The 19,836-nt window shown below is 36.6% G+C and overlaps 2 protein-coding genes across 3 annotated transcripts in view; one reads left to right on the top strand and one right to left on the bottom strand.

The window, feature by feature from the left end:
- HDDC2 (HD domain containing 2) overlaps positions 1–19,836 on the bottom strand; it is a 605,961-nt gene that overhangs the window by 386,781 nt on the left and 199,344 nt on the right. The window lies entirely within an intron of this gene.
- The window catches only part of RNF217 (ring finger protein 217), a 130,479-nt gene that overhangs the window by 71,353 nt on the left and 39,290 nt on the right, over positions 1–19,836 (top strand). For both annotated transcript variants that reach the window (XM_060190508.1, XM_007536109.3), the window contains exon 2: positions 6,360–6,593. In XM_060190508.1, the coding sequence (XP_060046491.1) occupies positions 6,360–6,593 (234 nt within the window). The remainder of the gene's footprint in view (positions 1–6,359; positions 6,594–19,836) is intronic.

The following is a 19,836-nucleotide window of genomic DNA, read 5'->3' as shown; positions in this document are numbered from 1 at the left end:
GCCTCTGGAAATTAATAGCATGGGAAAGCTGCTTCCTCCTGAGTGCTCACAGGACAAGCTAGATTTATTTTAAGCTCACTGCAACACCCTAGGATTTATTTCTCAGACACGTTTTTTTTTTCCCCCGACACACTGGTGAATCTTTGAGAGCCTCTCAATATCTTGATGCCCCTGAGGTCACAGGTTAAACACCCTGGGAATCCACAGTCTTGCAGTCTACCGTGTTTTCCCCTCCATGACTACCTGAAGATGGCTCCAGTTGCTGGCAGGAACAGCTTCTGTCTTGAGAATCTCTCCCTCTCCCCTTTTCTGCCCACTGGCCACTCACTGCTACACCCATCTGTGGCTAAGATAGTTTCTTCTGAAGTCCCAGTTGTAATTTGATGAGGTTTCAGGTGATTTTTCATTGCCTTGTCTAGTTGGTCAGGAGAGCAACCATTTAGCACTGATACTCCATGGCTGTGCCTCTGGACATTCTCTCTGGTCTAGGAAATGAATCTTGCTGATTTACTTGCAGATATACGTTGCTTATTTATATGTTTACCCATTGAAGCACTATTTTCCACTGGAAATATATGCTAGAAAAAAACCCTAAATGTCCATCATTTATATTATAGCAAATAAGTTATAGTCTAGAGGCATACCGTTAGTAAAAATGGATAAAAGACAAGGTGATTCTGTCTGACATGAAAATATCTCCATAATCTGTTGTCAAGAAGTCAAAGTGAATATTATTTACCTTCTTGTATATAAAAGTATCTTGAAGAAAACAACCGTTTTTTGAAGATTGGATGGGGGAAAGAATGCATATTAATGTATGTCTACATTGTACAGTTTGGTTTTGAAGCTTTGATAATTTTTACTTCATTTAAAGTTTTTTTTATTAAAATTTTTAGAAATTTAGCTGAATAGATAAGGGAGCCTAATAATTCAAGTCAAGTTTAGAAAGAAGTTCAAGTAACAAAAAAGTGATAATATATGGAAAAATATATTTATATATTATAATTATATTTATATATTATATTTAAATATATTGGGATGATTATATAAAACAATACTATATTAATCATGTCAATGCTTTTTTTTAGCAGGATAAGTATAGTTTGCCAAATCTTTAAGTGCTATAAGAAATGAGTTAACTATTTTTCTATGTTTTATGACACAATAGTTTTAATGTTCACCTCCCTAGTAACTCATAAAGGGGACTATTCATTAATGTATATTAGTAAAAATTTGTCTATTCTACCTGTAACTTTTTCATATTGATTTGGAAGAACTCTATGTATTCTGGATAAAGGAAACATTATTTACATATTGAAAATGTCTTCTCCCTTTAGTTTGCATTTTAAATTTCTCAATAGCATCTGTTGGTGGACAGAGGTTTAAATTTCCTTAATTTTTTTAAAACAAATTTTGTGGTGTTCTCAATATCATAGTTAGAAATTTTTCCCTTCCCCAAGGTTATGAAGATTGTTTCTGATCAACATAAGCTTTTATTGTTTTACCTTTTGTATTTATTAGAGACAACCTCTATGGTTTGAGGTAGGAGTCAAAATATCCTCTTAAAAATGGAGGTTTAAGTGGCTTAAATACAGCTTAATGGGAAAATTCCTACTCACTGTCCTAGAATGTCAATATTATCCAGTGTCCATATGTAATGAGTTCTGTACTTTTTTTTTGGAAGTTCTATTATTCTATTTTCTATCCCTATTATACTCTTGTGGCAGTGTCACACTTGAAATTACAGTAGCCTTATGATTGATTTTATATCCAGTCTAGCTACTTTGCTTTTCTATCAATATTATCATGACTATTCATATATACTTTAGAATGATCTTGTAATTTGGGGCCTTGTAATTTGATTGTCCTAGGGACTGGGTAATAATGTACCTTGTAGAGCACATTTGTTACAATATATAAGGACCCAGGTCCTAGTCTCCACTCCCCACCTGTAGGAGTGCTTCTTGAGTGGTGGGACGTGGTTGCAGCTTTCTTTTTGTTTCCTTCTCTATCTCCCCTCCTCTCTCATTTTCAATCTCTATCCAAATAAAACAATGAATAAATAAAATGAATTAAATTAAATTTAAAGAAAAAGAGATGATGACTGAAAATTATATTGGGATCCCCTTGGCTCTATAGATTAATATGAACTGAATTTATATCTTTAGTGTATTGAGAATCCAGTTGGTCTCTGCATTCATATGCTTTATTTTCTCAAAATATTTCAGATATTTCTGTGTGAGTGCACATCTTTTGGTATATTTGTTCATAACTGATTTTTGATGCTATGTATGGTATTCTTAATTGTTACTTTGGAATTGCTTGTTACTAAGACATAGAAGTATTTTGATTATTATATATTGATGTATTCTGCAAACTTGTTAAATTCACATTAATTCTAATAATTTGTAGATTATTTTGGATTTCTGTATAGATAATTATACAGTCTAGAAGATATGGGGATTTTTATGTCTCTATCCAGTTCTATTTCCATTTCCCTGCTGTATTGACTGTGAGCTCTGTTTACTTTTGAATAGTGTTGGCAGTATATACTTGCCATGTTTGCAGTCTCAAGATAAAAGCTTCCAGTATTTCATCATATAGGAACACTGGTTAGATTTCACAGTTGGTATTACTGTTTTTGCTGTAGCAGTCACCTCACCTCTGCCATATTCCATTTTTAAGAAAATATGAAATTTCTTGGTATAAAATAAACAGAATGCTCAAGCAGCTTGCAAATTGTCATGACTATCATGTAAAATGTAATAAATATAATAAGGCATGTACCTGATAAATTGAACTTTGAAGTCCAAGATTAATACTTTCTCTGCTCTTTTCTTCAGAGGACTTAATTAATGTAACACTTTGCCATTACAGAGGTCCCTCTCACTTGTGACAACTAATTACTTTTGCATCTCCCAGGTGGGAAATTAACTTTCTCACCTGAGTGTTAAGTGGATAATAGTGTTTCTTACTAACCCCCTTTGAGATTGTTTTAGAGTTAAATAATTTTGTCTTACAAGCATGGACACGTTTATATTTCACATGGATTGTTGAAAATGTTTTTCATTGATATAGTGATCTTAGCACTGAACACAACAGAAAATTTAAATATCTTTGTTTTTAGTACATTTAGTACATAAGATAATTGTAAGCAGAAGCAGCATTTTATTTAAACTGCTAACTTGATAGTAAATAATTATTGTTATTTGAGGAGATATTTGATATCCTATTTCCTTTTTTTTACAACAGATTCTTATAGTCTTTAGACTCCTACTGAAACATTTATGAATGAAATACTTCATAATAATGTGGGAGGATGATATGGGTCAGGGCCCATAATGAAACAAGATTGAGCAAGAATTGCTATTTATTAAGGGTATAAAATGAGTACTTAAGGGTTTAAAATATCATCTGCCAACTTTTTCATATGCTTATGATTACCCCCTAACAACAATTTTGAAACATTAAATAAAATATGAAATGAACTAGAGCCATCAAAGCCAAGTTGATGAATGTGTCAACACAAATGTAGTTACTGTTTACTCAAATCTAAAAAGGCAGACTTCGTAATTTAAGCTACTCTATATTCTGAACTTTGCATAAAGAACTACAATGTTGCTGTAGCTTAATTTAAGCTTTAGATGAAGGACTGGTTTGATTTTTTTCATAATATAACAAATCTGTAGTGGATAATTTCCAACAAATATCATGTCCATGAAAACTGTTAGAAGAAGCTTCTCAGTAAGTAGCATCTACCAATCATGAGATTACTAAAACCAAAATAGTAGGATCATCCATGATTCTCCACTTTATCTTGTCCATCACCAGTTACCATGGTACCACTTTCAGAATATACCTCGTATCTGGCCACTTCTTGCCATCTAGCTCAGTCATTTTTCCTCTACTTCCTCAACAAATACAACAGTGAGATGTCACTGATAGGAAGGACAGGATCAATCCAGAATCCCTGCTTGTGCCACACTATAGTCCATTTTTCAATAAAGCCTGAATGACTGTCTAATGTAAATATGGATCTGGCACTCCTTATAAGATCAGTCAGTAATTAATGTTGAACTTAAAATATAGCCCACATCTCTTATTATGGCAAATAAGATTATGTGTTCCTGTTTACTTAGTTTAGTTTTAGCCACTCACTCTGTTCTCTGAACACAGGCAAATTGAACAGCTTCTGCCCTGAGGACTGTTGTCCTTTTTTCCCTCCTCTAAAGCCTGTTGCCCAAGAACTCTGCCTGACAAGGCCTTTAGACTTGGCTCAAGTGGTAACCTCATGGTAGATACCTTCCTCTATATGTATTTGTCTCATAACACTGATCTTAACCTGCATGGTTTCCTTAATTATTATTTGTTTCCTCCAATAGAAACCAGGGTTTCTCAACTCTCTCTCACTCTCCTCATCTATCATCATATCTACCATTAAAGATCACATTTCAGGGAGTCAGGCGGTAGCACAGCAGGTTAAGTGCACGTGGCACAAAACGTGAGGACCAGCAAAAGGATCCCGGTTCGAGCCCGGTTCAAGCCCCAGGCTCCCCACCTGCAGGGGGGTTGCTTCACAAGCAGTGAAACAGGTCTGCAGGTGTCTTTCTCTTCCCCTCTATCTTCCCCTCCTCCCTCCATTTCTCTCTGTCCTATCCAACAACAATGACATCAATAACAATAATAACTACAACAATAAAACAAGGGCAACAAAAGGGAACAAATAAATATTTTTTAAAATATCACATTTCATTGAAATTTAAAACAGAATCTGTTGTAAGATATAGTATTATGTTCCTACAAAAAAAAAGCACTGCAAATGAAGCTATGATGCAATACTAAAGATTATTGTAAAAGTGAACACAACCTGACCTTTGTGATGTTAAAATGTTAAAAATGAATTCTTGGATGAATTAGAAAGACACACCTTGTTGAACAAATGAATTAATATATTTAAATGAATCACGATCACGTTTTGCTAGTGTCCTCTGAAGGTAGTTACTCTCAAGAACACATACAGAAGCCAAAGATTGTATAGCTTTGAAAAGCACTTTGCTGTGGAAAGGGAAAATGACTAGTATAAAGAAATGCAAGTAATTCAGTGGGTTGTATGAGTATATTACAACATATGACTGAATCTTCCAAACTGCCCATTACTGGTTTGTCAACAATAATTCAAATGTTACAGGTCCTAGGCGAGACAGGAAACTTGAATTCTTTTTAAATATTTTTACTATATTTGAATCAACAAAAGATTATATAATGCCATAAATATAAGGGTTTTTCTTTATGATTTATGGAAAACATTTTAGGTAACCCTTACTTCACAGCAGTTTATTCTTTTAAATTTTAAATTGTGTCTATATTTTTCACTTTAATTATACACTGTCATTTTTAATGCTAACCATATCTGGATCCCCATAAACAAATACTAATACAAGGTTCCAGAATTTCTTTTTCTTCTTTATTAGTCTTGTTCTGGGATTCTTTGAAAGATTTTAGGGGGCTAGGTGGTAGCACACCTGGTTAATTGCACATAGTACTATGTGCAAGGACTTGTGCAAGGACAAAGATTTGAACCCTCATCCTCATCTGTAGCAAAGACACTTGACAAGTGATGAAGCAGGTCTTCAGGTGTCTAACTTTTTCTCTCCCTCTTCATCTCCCCTTCCCTCTCAGTTCTCTCTGTCCTGTCGAATGAAATGGAGGCAGGGGGGAGAAAATGGCTTCCAGGAGCTGTCTGTTCATTGTGCAGGCACTGAGCCCCAATGATAACCCTGGAGGCAAAGAAAAAGAAAAAAGATTTATTTATTTTGTAAATTATAACAATAGCAAACATGCCACATAAGGATTTTTTTATACCATCATGATTGATTTGATTTCCTAATTCATGTAACTGATGTTTATGTATTTTACAAAATGTCCCTTTTTGCCCTTTTAAGATAATAAAAAATTCTCTAAGTTTAATGCTTTCAGTTGTAAGATTGAAAAATTGAAGCATCTTTCTTCCTGTGTGTTACTTCACTTGGCACCTTGACTGAATACTGGCATACTTTGTGGTTGTAGTTTTGAGAAGGATAGCATAATGATTTGTTTCTCTATTGAGCATGTAACTTAGGTCCATTTCATTGCATAAATAAAATCAGAATGCTTGAGCACACTTTAAATCATTTTGAAAACATTGTTAGTGATTAATTACATTGATGCTGCCCAATATAGGCATGGAGTGGTTATCATTTAGGATGTTAGGAATCTTGAACACTAATAGTTATTTATTGTAATAATGAAGTCAACAATTCTGTATGAAAATAATAAAAAAATAACTCATGACATTTCTTTCCCATGTGCTCTTCACACAGGTGCAACTTGGCCAAGTAGAAATCAAATGTCCTATCACAGAATGTTTTGAATTCCTGGAAGAAACAACAGTTACCTATAATTTAACACATGAAGACTCCATCAAATATAAATACTTCTTGGAACTTGGTCGTATTGATTCCAGCACGAAGCCTTGTCCTCAGTGCAAGCACTTTACAACCTTTAAGAAAAAAGGACATATTCCCACCCCTTCAAGATCTGAAAGCAAATACAAAGTAAGCACGTTCACCAGAGAGTTGGGGTCAGATGTCACATGATGGGAGAAGCCATATTAGGCCAACTTGTGGTGGGCAGTATGTGGGCTTCCTTCCCTTTCCTGAATCTAAGGTGAATATTTATTGGCTGTGATTCCAAAAATGTTTGGCTTGAGAAAACTCAAGAGAGTGCTCTCAAGGATCTAGTTAAAGTATTTTTCTTTTACTACAATCATGTTTAAAATTCATCTAGTACTTCATTCAAAGTTTTAGATAATTCCTTTAGAGGAATTATCATAATTTATTACAAAATATTAAGTGTACAAAAGACCTTTTGAAAAATTTTAAAAATATTTTTACTTTATTTATTAATGAGAAGAATAGGAGGCGAAAGAATCAGACATCACTGTGGTACATGTGCTGCTGGGGATCAAACTCAGGATCTTGTGCTTGAGAGTCCAATACTCTATCCGCTGCGCCACTTCCTAGACCACCCTTTTGAAATTTTTCATATAACCTAACTTTATCAGTGAACCCAATGTGTGTTTCCCTTGCTCTGTTTATAATAAGTCAAAGCAGTAAAAATGTTATTCACTTATTTAGCAGGTAATCTCAGTATATGCTAGGCATAGTGCTAAATTTGGGAATACAGAGACAAATGTGATATAGTAATTGCCTCAGAAAAAGAAAGAAAATAAAGGTGAGAGAGACATACGTTCTAAAATTACAACATTACATGATTAGTCAGTAAACAGAGACAAACAAAATCCCAGTAACTGTACAGAGGAGTGGGGGTATGGATGTCAGAAAAGACCTCATAAAGAAGATGCGGTTTACCGGGGAAATAATTAAATAACTACTGCCGAGCATTTCAGAACTAGGGATAAGTAAGTAAATTCCTCAGGTGTGGAAGCTGAGGAATTCATGTTGGAAACAAATACTTGGTAAAACTTGTGAAGAAAAAGGGGAGAAACAGCTAATAAGATAGGCAAGAGTGGAACATAGAGAATATTTTCCCTATGCTCAGAAGTTTGTGTTTACGTTTTCCCTTCTGTCTGATAGGATAGAGAGATATTGAGAGGGGCAAAGGGGTGTGTGTGTGTGTGATCGAGACCTGCAGATCCGCTGGTCCTCCATAGGTGGGTACCAGGCCCTTGAACCTTGTGCACAGTAACTTATGTGCTCAACCAGGTACACCACTACCCAGCCCCCAGAAGTTTGGTTTTACTTCTATAAGAATTATAAATTCTCTTAATAGAGCTTGTCACAGAAGACTAAAACTGAAAACAGGAATTTAGGCTATAAAGGTGGAGACAAGTCATTTATTCACAGACCTGTCTGCACATTGGCATGAGCTGGGAAGCTCTTAGACATACCAGTACCCTAGGTTTACCATAGAAAAATTATCTTACAAATGTTTGTTGGCTTACCAGATGATTCTAATATGCAGTAGAGCTAAGAACTTTTATTGAAGATGCGAAAGAAAAGTACTAAGGTCCCTGGAAGTAGTTTTCATCCTTGTCATTACAGCAAAATGGCAGGATGAAGTATTTTCAAAAGGCTGTTTGAAGTCATCTCCGTGTAAGGTAAGTATTGGGTCCATGTTCTCTGTGATGGAAGTAGTAGTGACTATGTCATTCATTCTATGTCTTTGAGATAACCATAGTTTAAGAAGTACTTTCTGGGGCCAGGTAGTGGCATACCCAGTTAAGCACAGTTATCATGCATGAGAACCTGGTTTGAGCCCCTGCTTCCCACCTGCAAGTGGAAGTTTCATGAGTGGTGAAGCAGGTGAAGCAGGACTCTTTTTCTCTCTCTTTCCAGCACTTTCTACTTCTAATTGTCTTAAGAGAGGAAGGAACGAAGGGAGGGAGGGAGGGAGGGCGGAAGGGAGGGAAGGAGGCAGGCAGGCAGGCAAGGCACAGGGAGAGCCCCAGAGATAATCTTGGTGACAATAAAAAGAGAATGAAGCGGAGGAGGAGGAGATGTAGTAGTGGTAAAAGTAGTAGTAGTAATAGTTCCCTCTATCTTTGCCTCATTGAACCATAGTACTTACAGGTTAGTCAAATTACGTTGGTTAGTAGCCTGTGAAATAGCATGACTCTCATAGTTAACTATTTTTCCATGACCTTTGTTCAGATTTTGTTTATTTGTTTTTGTTGTTAGAAATAGCTATCAAGGGAGTCAGTCGGTAGTGCAGCGGGTTAAGCACACATGGCACAAAGCACAAGGACCAGCACTAGGATCCCAGTTTGAGCCCCAGGCTCCCCACCTGCAGGGGAGTGACTTCACAGGAGGTGAAGCAGGTCTCTGGGTGTCTGTCTTTCTCTCCTCCTCTCTGTCTTCCATTCCTCTCTCCATTTCTCTCTGTCCTATCCAACAATTATGACAACAATAACTACAACAACAAAACAACAAGGGCAACAAAAGGGAATAAATAAATAAATACTTAAAAAAAAGAAATAGCTATCAAATATAGCATTATTCCTGGGGGAAAAACGTAATGCTATTTTTTGCAACCAGAGGTAGCTCAGCAGTAGAATGCAAGACTTACATTCATGAGGTCCCTGGTTCAAGCTCTGGTTTCTCTTAGCTTCTCTCATGAAATGAATAGATTTTTTTTTAAGTTATGTTAATGAGGTTACAATTTTATGTAACCATAAGGATACTATCATAGTGACTTTTAATGCTAATGTAACAGAAATAGAATTGTATTTTGCTATATCTTTTGGTTATTTTAAATTACATTCACTGCAATTATGTTATTGATATTACTGAAAATTGATGATTTTTGAAGGACTTAATTCACAACTTTGATTTTTTTCTAAATTATATTTAGGTTTATATATTTCATATATCTTAATAAATTATAGATATAATAAATATTTAATAATCATTATATAACATTTACATGAGACTTAAACTAATGTTTTAAAGTTTGTGGTAAAAATGTATCTAAGTAATTGAGTTAAATTGGAAAAGTTGAATTATTTTAAAATGTATTGTGCATATGAAGTGAATAAAAGGAGATTCAATTTAAGGTGCAATTAAAGCTATAGTAAAATGTTTCAGATCTCACTTTATATCAAGTCATGTTGTGGTGAGCATAATTTATCAAAAAGCACATTTATGAAAATGAAAACACTGAAAAGCGTAGCATCCTGCTTTTGTATAATTGTGAGTGAACCACGGGCATTCTGGTAACATTTTCCAATTGTAAGACTTTCTGATATCTCTCAACTGCAGATAATAGAAAATCTTTGATATTTGAAATCTAGTAAAAACAGATTCTTTTTAAATTTGGGTGAGCAAATGAGAAAGAAATATGTTTTGTGGAGAGCAAGCATTCAGTATTACATAAATGTTCTTGATTGTGGAGCAGTTAATCTTTGGAAATGGATGAGCATGAAAATTCCAGCTGAAAATGAACAATGAAGCAACATTTAAAAATCAAAATGTGGGGGGGCTGGGTGATAATGCACTTGGCTGAGCACACAAGTTATAATTCCCAAGGACCGGGTTCAAGACCCCATTTCTCACTTGCATGGGGAAAGTTTCACAAATGGTGAAACAGTGCTACAAGTGGCTCTTTGACCTCTCTCTATCTCTCTCTCTCTCTCTCCCCCTCTCCCTATATCCCTCTCTCCCTCTCTCTTTCTCTCTTCCCTTTCCTCTAAATTTCTGGCTGCCTCTATACAGTAAATAGTAAGTATAATAAAAATTAATAATAGAAAAATGAAAAAAATATCATTTGAGAGCACTTATTGTTGAAACTCTTCTTCACTCCTGAAGAAGTTTTATAAGAAAATGTAAATACATCCTCTGTTCTTTGTTGTATGGTGTCATAGACGTAATCCTCACAATAATTTTCATCTTTTCTTTCCTTATTTTTGAGAGAGATACAGAGCATTGCTCAACTCTGCCATATTGTGGTGCCAGAGATTGAACCTGGGGAGGCAGGTGGCAGCGCACCTGGTTGAGCACAGGTTACAACACACAAGGACCCAGGTTCAATCTCCCAGTCTCCGCCTGTAGGAGTAAAGCTTTCTGAGTGGGGAAGCAGTGATACAGGTGTCTCTGTGTCCTTCACCCTCTCTATATTTCCCTTCTTTTTGATACCTGACCATCTCTATCAATAAAGATAATTTTAAAAATTAAAAAAAAAAAACAGTCTGGGACTACAGGCATACAAGTCTGGTGTGTTTTTTTTTTAATTTTTTATTTAAGAAAGGATTAATGAACAAAAACATAAGGTAGGAGGGGTACAACTCCACATAATTCCCACCACCCAATCCCCATAACCCACCCCCTCCCATGATAACTTTCCCATTCTCTAGCCCTCTGGGAGCATGGACCCAGGGTCGTTGAGGGTTGCAGAAGGTAGAAGGTCTGGCTTCTGTAATTGCTTCCCCGCTGAACATGGGCGTTGACTGGTCGGTCCATACTCCCAGTCTGCCTCTCTCTTTCCCTAGTAAGGTGTGGTGTTTTACCACTGCTCAGCCCCTTGGTCCAAATTTTGACTTTTTAGTATAAGATTTATATAGTTCTTACTTTAAAATTAATTACCTGGTATGCATTCCCATACCTCTTTGGATAATGAGTAAGGATAATGTTGTCTAGGATGTTCCAGCAAAGCAACTTTGACTCATGACTATACTACAGAACCCCAAATTGCTGTGTTTTTTTATTTACCTTCCCCAATTATGTAATCTACTTCCAAATTACTATAGCTTATCAGAACTCTTTTTTTTTTTTTTACATAATCAACCTTTTTCAAGAAGGTTGCTTGTTACTTTCTTTTTTGTTTTTATTTTAAATTTTTTTATTAGCGATTTAATAATGATTAACAAGATTGTAAGATAACAAGGGTACAATTCCATACAGTTCCCACCACCAGAGTTCTTTGTCCCATCCCCTCCATTGGAAGCTTCCCTATTCTTTATCCCTCTCTAGGGCTATGGACCAAAATTCTTTATGAGGTGCAGAATGTGGAAGGTCTGGCTTCTGTAATTGCTTTTCAGCTGGACACGTACATTGGCAGGTGGATCCATATTCCCAGCCTGTCTCTACCTTTCCCTAGTGGAGTAGAGTTCTGATAAGGTGAGACTTAGGGACACATTAATGAGGTTGTCTGCTCAGGGAAGTCAGAATGGCATACCCCATCAGTCTGTCACAGGGCCCATATATATTAATACCCTATTTAACACAGGAGCCAGTGTGACCTCTGAGTCCCTGTCAGTCTGAACTTTCAGTCTACGATCACAGTAGACATTACTAGGGACATTCTAGGCTGTACTCAACTTGAAGAGCAATGAATTCAAGTACTCAGAGGCTGGTGAGATACCTCACCTGGTTTTCATTTGCTTTTACATGGATACAACTCAGGTTTGAGCTCAGCCTCTACCACTTTGAGGGTGGTTTCCATGCTGTGGTTTTTATTTCATTCTGAAAAATTTGACCTGGGTCTGTGAAGCCCCAGACATGGCCAAAAGAAATTCAGATACTCAAATACATTATATTGTATCAGAAAGCTACAAAAAAAGAAAGAGAACTTCTAATAACTAGCATACCTGAATTATTTAAAATTTCTTAATAATGTTATTCACAGGCTGAAGTGGGTTTTATATCTATTGGAAAAACACTTAATGTATATTTTGATGTTACTCTTACTGACTCATTGGGTTAAATTAACAACAGCAAGTTTTGGGTCCCACTTTCTTCTTCCAGGCCTTTAGTTGACAACTCTTTTTTTTCCATAAATATAAGTAAATGCAGTTTTTGATTATATTCTGAGCACCATCAAATCAATTCTACACTAAACAGATACTTGCATTCTGGAATTAAGGAGTTTAGACAACCTTACCTTTGGTCAGATATGGTTTTTGTCATTTATAATATTTATGTTTTCTCTGTAACTCTTGTTATGAAACCAAAAGATTTCACCATTGCATTTCTGCAAGGTGGATTTCAACTTCCATTTAGAAATTAATTTTTTTACTTAAATAAGTTATTTATAATTTCAAAGTTGTTCCTAGGACTAGAAAGATAGCTCTAGTACTCGGATGCCTCCTCCTCTCTCTGTCTCCCTCTTTCTTTTCTGTGTGAATGAGAAAGTGCCCTGAAGTCATCAAATGATACATGCACAGGTCTTAGTAGATGCTCTAAATAGATTAATAAATAAATGAAACAGATGTGTTTTAAATTAGAGCATTACATTTATATATTTAACATTTACAATATTGATTAAATTCTATATCCATATAACAATCTGTAGACTAATATATAATAATACATAAGATATATGTTAAATAGTTATATGTGTGTATATGAGTATATTTACATTTATAAATAGATGTATCTGATGATTTGTGTTAAATATTATGACTGGTAGACTGAATATACATATATATCCCCCGAGGCAAAGGAAAAGATTGGGAAGGCATCATTTAATAATTTACACATTCAACTAGGCCTTGATACGTCGTTTACTAAATCAGAAAAAGTGGATAAGAGCATTGTCTTCAAACTAGACTTAAATCCAGAGCCTGCTCTGGATTAGCTGTGTAAATAGAATACACTTTCCACATCTTTTTCTGGAGGTATGCTGATAGCACCTCTATTAAGTATCTACTAAAGATTAAATGAGATCATAAATATAAAGTGTACTGCACCTTGTCTAACACACCATGTGTTAGACATGCTAGAAATTATTGTGATTGTTACCACTATTAGGTAAGGACAATTTATTAGGAGGAGCCAATTTGGGTTATTGGGAAGAGTAGCCTGAGAAGTCAAAACAAAAGAGAAGTGAATTTTCAAAGACTGGTTGACTGGGTGGCATGGAATGAACAAAGAAGAAGAAACTTACTATGTCCTAAGGAAAGGAAACATGTCAGAAGATTAGGAAACCAATTCAGTTTGAGACATGTTACTTATATTAGGTGAAAAGATTCTTTGTGACTTTAAAGAAGTGTCTGTGAAATACAGATCATATGCTGAAAATTGATTTGATGGAATCATTAATATTGGAGTGGGTGTATAACTGAATTTACATAAAGAATAAAACATACTTTATAGTATATATGCTTAAACCAGTGTACCACCGCCCGACTCCTGGAATGAAACATACTTTGAAAGAAAGAGACAATTATAGTTATTCACGGAAGAGAGGATTACAAATAATTAAATGTAATTATTTCACTCTTAGGACTTTTACTAAGTGAAGACAATGAAAAGGGCACCTTTCATAATAATTTAGCATGAATTTATGGACATGTATAAATCAACAAAAGGAACAAATTAGAGATGATTCTCTTTATAGTTCCACTGAGGGAAACCATAAAATAGTCCATAGGTTATTCCCCACAAATGTTAAGCAAAATCTTGATGTTTCAGATAGGTGCTTTGACTCTACACAGTGTAGAAGAAAAAAAATGTCTTATGGGGGAGTCGGGCTGTAGCGCAGCGGGTTAAGCGCAGGTGGCGCAAAGCACAAGGACCGGCATAAGGATCCCGGTTCGAACCCCGGCTCCCCACCTGCAGGGGAGTCGCTTCACAGACGGTGAAGCAGGTCTGCAGGTGTCTATCTTTCTCTCCTCCTCTCTGTCTTCCCCTCCTCTCTCCATTTCTCTCTGTCCTATCCAACAACGACAACAATAATAACTACAACAATAAAACAACAAGGGCAACAAAAGGGAATAAATAAATAAAATAAAACTTAAAAAAAAGTCTTATACCTTGCCTCCTTTCTTCTCTCTTGTAATTATAAACTTTGTATAGTAAGTCTACTTTACAAAATTACACCAACATATTATTGCTTGTTAAAAGTGCTTTCCTAAAATCTTTACAAGTATTATCAAATCAATGGGCTTGTTCCTAATTAATATATTTTAAAATATGCTTAACAAAAAAATTTTTAAAAATGGGATTACTTCAAATGAAAAAGCTTCTGCACAACGAAAGGAAACTATCATCAAAACAAGAGGATATCCTACCAAATGGAAGAAAATATTCACACAACATACATCTGACAAAGGGCTCATATCCAATATATACAGAGAAATCACTAAATCCAAAAGCAGCAAAATAAACAACCTCATCAAAAATAGGGAGCAGGGCTGAACAAACACTTTATAAACAGGATTCATAGATGGCCAACAAGGAACACGGAAAAATGCTTATCTTCACTGATAAGAGAAATGCAAATCAAGACAGCACTGTAATACCATCTCATAACTATAAGAATGGCCTACATTATAAAGGCCAGAAACAACAAACACTAGTGATGATAAAGAAAAAAGCAGACTTTTGTGGGCTAGGTGGTGGTGCTCCTGGTGATATGCATGTGTTACCATGCCCCAGGACTTGGCTTCAAGCCCCTGGCTCCCACCTGCAGGAGGAAAACTTCACTAGCAGTGGTGCAATGCTACAAGTGTCTTCTTGCCTGTCTTTCCTTCTCCATACACTCTCCCTCTCAATTCTTCTCTCTCTTATAAAATAAAGTTTATTTAAAAAAAACATTTTAAGGAGAGTCCTTTATACACTGCTAGTGGGAAAGTGAATTGGTTCAGTCCCTGTGAGGGATGTCTGGAGATCCCTCAGAAAATAGAAATAGACTTACCACATGATCCAGCAGTTCTAGGATTTATTCAGTGAACACAAAAATATTTATCCAAAGAGATCTTTGTACATCTATGTTCATAGCAGCACTATTTGCAATAGCTAAAGTTTGGAAGCAATGCAGATCCCTAATGACATATGAGTGGTTAAGGGATTTGTGGTATATATACACAATGGAATACTAGTTGGCTGTAAGAAATGATGAAATCTCCTTTGCCACTTGAAGGAATCATTGTGAGATAAGCCAAAAATAGAAGGACAAATACTTACTGCCTCACCCATAAGTGGAACTTGAGAGACAAAGAAAGAGGGCTCTGTGCAGTGGCACAGCGGGTTGAAGCACATATTACCATACACAAGGACTTGGGTTTAAGTCCCATTGCCCCATCTCCCCATCTCCAGTGGTGATGCTTCATGAGTGGTGAAGCAGGTCTACAGATGTTTATCTCCACCCTCCCACCACCACCACCACTCAATTTCTCTCTGTCCTATCTAGTAAGATAAAAAGGAAAAAAAAAAAAAAAAGGAAAAGAAGAAATAGCCTTCTGTAGTGGATTCGTAGTGCTGGCACCAAGCCCCTGTGATAACCGTGTAATAACCCTGGTGGCAAGGGGAAAAAAAATAGAGAAAGAAAGGGAAAAGGGGAAAACTTAGACTAGCTGTGAATAATTTCAACAGAGACAAAGACTTGAAAGGGAGGAAGAGGGAGGAGGATGAGAGAGTAATGAGGATTCAGTTCACAAAGATGGAGAAAGGCTTCAATCGATGATAAGAGTGGTGTTCAGACACCTAATGTGGGGAGATAGAAGCTCAAGTAAAAAACTATGTTGTTTCCCTCAACGAAGTGATTTGTAGAAAAGGAAATAAAGGAAGAGAGAATGAAAAGAAGGGGTAAAAAGCCAGAAACAAGTGCTGGTGAAGTTATCGAGCAAAGAAGACGCTTCTAAACTGCTGGTGGAAATGTGAACTGATCCTGCCCCCGTGAAACCCAGTAGAGAGATTTCTCAAAAAAAACTAAAATGGTTGTGCTATTGTGTTCAACAATTTCTCTACTGGATAACTATCAGAAATTGTCAAATACAATGATCTTGCCATATATGAAACTATATAAAGTTTTCTCATGAGTATATAGTTTATATGCTGTGTTGGTCTTCTGCATTTCTCTGACGCAGTCACTTTAAGTTGATGAACTGGGTCATGCATCTTCCATTCAAGGCCATTTCTCTTGAGATTAGTCATTTCTCTTGAGATTAGTGCATTATTGATGTCAGGAGCTAAGAAACAAGTTTGATTTCTTAAATGTTTTTTAATATTTATTTTCCCTTTTGTTGCTCTTGTTTTTTATTGTTGTTGTAGTTATTGTTGTTGTTATTGATGTCATCGTTGTTAGATTAGAAAGTGAGAATCGGAGAGGGAAGGGGAAGATAGAGAGAAGGAGAGAAAGTTAGACACCTGCAGATCTACTTCACCACCTGTGAAGTGACTTCCCTGCAAGTGGAGAGCTGGGGGCTCGAACCAGGTTCCTTATGCCAGTCCTTGCACTTCTCACTATGTGTGCTTAAACCGCTGTGCTACCACCCGACTCCCAGCAAGTGTGATTTCTTAAGCTACTTGCTTGCACAGATCTCTGAGAAAGATAATGAAGTTATCTAGATCATTTTAAAGAAGCCAACCTAAACAAATGTGTTATGATTTTACTTTTAAGAAAATTTATATACTCAATTATGAAAAAAGTACACTTTTTAAATTTCTTTTGCAGGAGTCAATGAACTCTCGCACATTTGTCTATACTTGTGTATGGTTTCCTAGTTATGCATAGCAGGTATCTGCTACATACTCTTGTCCCCTCACTCCCAGCAAGAAACCCAGATACCCTATCACTCCAGACCCCATATTCTATTCCCTATCTAGAGTCTCTTGCTTGGGTGAGGTACACCAACCACACCCAGTCCAAGTTTCATCCTGTGTTCTCCCTTTCTGTCTCCCAAGTTCCACCTACATGTGGAGTCATCCAGTATTCTTTCCTCTCCTTCTGACCTATCCCACCCAATATTTTTCCTTCAACTTCCAGGTCTAGGGAAGGAGAGGCAAAGATTGAGATGTTAGAGTTTCTGTTATGATGTCTAGGTCTTTGGTAGTCGGCCTTGGATGACCAACATAGGTCAGATCACTTTGTGTTTTCTGCCCTCCCTTTTCCTATGTGTTTGCTCCTTTTGTTACTGTTGTTTGAGTTCTCATTACTATTCTACCAGAGACTACCTCATTTGGAGTTAGAGTTCCTTTACTTCTTTTTCTATAGGACTTCCTTCAGTAATTCTTGCAAGACAGGGCTGGTGGTAATTTCTTCAGTTTCTGTATGCTTGTGAAGGTTCTGGTTTTTATACTGGAAGGATAGTTTGGCAAGATAGAGTCCACATAACTGATAATTCCTATTTCTTAATACTGTGCAGTGTCATTCCATTCCCTTCTTCTTGGATTTGTGCTGAGAAATCTGGTGATAACCTGATAGTTCTGCCTCTATATGTCAACTTCATCCTTTCCCTTGCAACCTGCAATATTTTTTCCCTGCCCTTATTTTTGAAAAGTGTTACTGTTATGTCTATTGGAATTGGCTGTTTGGAATTCAGTAGTTTTGGTTTCCATTCAGCTTTCTCTATATCTAAATTTTGCCCAATTCCCAGTTGTGGAAATGTTTTCTGCAATATTTTATTTTTGAATATGCTCACTGCGCCTCTTACTTTTCATCCTCAGACACCCCAATAATTTTCATGTTTTTTCTTCTGATGGAATCTGCTGCTTCACAGAGAATTGTTTCGTGTTTCATAAACCCTCCTTCTTTAGCAGTTTTACACTTCCAGAGTGTGGTGGTTTTATCTTCTAGCCCTGTTATTGTTTCCTCAATCTGATTTATTCTGGATACAAGCCCTAGTACTATTCAGAATTTCCTTTACCTCAAGTATTTCCTTTTGGAGTTCTTTTTGTGATTTTTTTTTTTTTTTTTTTTTTTTTTTTAGTTCTTTGGTGATGAGATCTCTGAGTTCCCTAATCTGTGTTTGTATCTTATGGTTGCAGTCTTGAATCACCTTTATAATGAGCTTTCTAAATTTAAACTCAGCCCCCCCCCCCCTTTTTTTTCCAAGTCTTGTGATCTTTTTGGACAATTGTGTTCTTGTTTATGTTTCCGTTGAGTGTGGTTTCTACTGTTCAGCCCACAGGTGGCAGTGTGGTTATATTGTTTACATGTGGTGGTGTGGTGGTGTGGTGGGGGCAGGGGAGTCCTCCCTGTTGCTCAGATCTTGTTTGGGTAAACCCACAGTGGGTGAAGAGAGTGCTGTTGCCCTTGCTACTTGGGGCCCAACTGTGTTTTTTCTGTTCAGACTCCATTATGGTTCTGGCTGCCCTACACTGCTGTCTCAGCTGTTTGAGCTCTGTTGCCTGCTGCTGCGGCTGAGTCCATGTTTCAGTATAACTCCCTGTACTTCCTATGGTCTGCAGCTAGAGCTCCTGGTCCCAGCTGCTTCTGTCTCATAATGTTCTCTCCTACCCCTTTCCACATGCCTGTTTGCACACACCTGATTCTCAGCAAGTTTCTTCAAATTTTATAGGTTATAACATGACACCCTGAGTGTTTTTATTTTATTTGCTTTTTCACAGTGTGCTCATTCAGTTGACTCAGTCTTTGTTACTCTGTGACCACAACCCTGAAACTTCATAAAGGGTCTTTAAATAAAGATGATTCTGCTGTGCACTCAGAAGAAAATTGGAAGAGGCTTTCTAAGAGGCGCTGAGACAAGCAAGGGCTAACTTTTAGACAGAAAAACGGGGGCAGGTGGTGGTGCACCTGGTTAAGCTCACGCACTGCAGTGCTCAAGGATCCGGGTTCAAGCCCCTGGTCCCCACCTGCAGGGGGAAAGCTTCATGAGTACTGAAGCAGGGCTGCAGGTGTCTCTCTCTTTCTGTCTTCCCCTCCCCTCTCAGTTTCTATCTCCATCCAATAGTAAATAAATAAATAAATAAAATTAAAAAGAAAGAAAGAAAGAAATATAAAAACAAGGGTTAACATCTTAGTTAAAGGAAAATACAGTTGGTGGCAGTCTTCCCTCCCCTCCAACCCTGGCCTGTTTCCCAGCATAAATAGGGCTTTCTACTGCTAGAATTATAAGTTGTTTGGTGGCTGTAGATTCTGCTACTTCTGTCTAAGAGTACTAATAACTCAAACAAGTTGTATTATCTTTATACACAACAAAAGCTTGTTGCTCTGAGTTACTATAGAAAGGTGATCAGTGTATAAAAGGGCAAGTGTCATTTTGCTTAGGGCCAAGTCTTTCATAGACACAAGTCCAGCTGGGTCTACCTACATAATAAATACTGCTTACTACATTAAAGCCTTAGTGCGTCCTGTCTCTCTGCCTGAGAATCCAGTAACATTCTCCAGACAGAAAAGAGATCTATCAATAATAAATTTAAATAGGTCATAGAGAGGTACAAGGCAGATCTGCTGTTCCTGTTCAACTGTTAGTGAATTTTTAACCCTTTCCAATAAAAACTCCTACTATGTAACATAGCACACTGAATTTTACTAGGATACATTTATCTTGCTAGTTTTCTAATGAAGTATTTTGCTCCAGTTTTTGTTTGTTTGTTT

This window comes from Erinaceus europaeus, chromosome 4 (genome assembly GCF_950295315.1).
Source record: "Erinaceus europaeus chromosome 4, mEriEur2.1, whole genome shotgun sequence".
NCBI classification, from domain to species: Eukaryota; Metazoa; Chordata; class Mammalia; order Eulipotyphla; family Erinaceidae; genus Erinaceus; species Erinaceus europaeus.
This window is presented reverse-complemented; position numbering and strand designations above follow the sequence as displayed.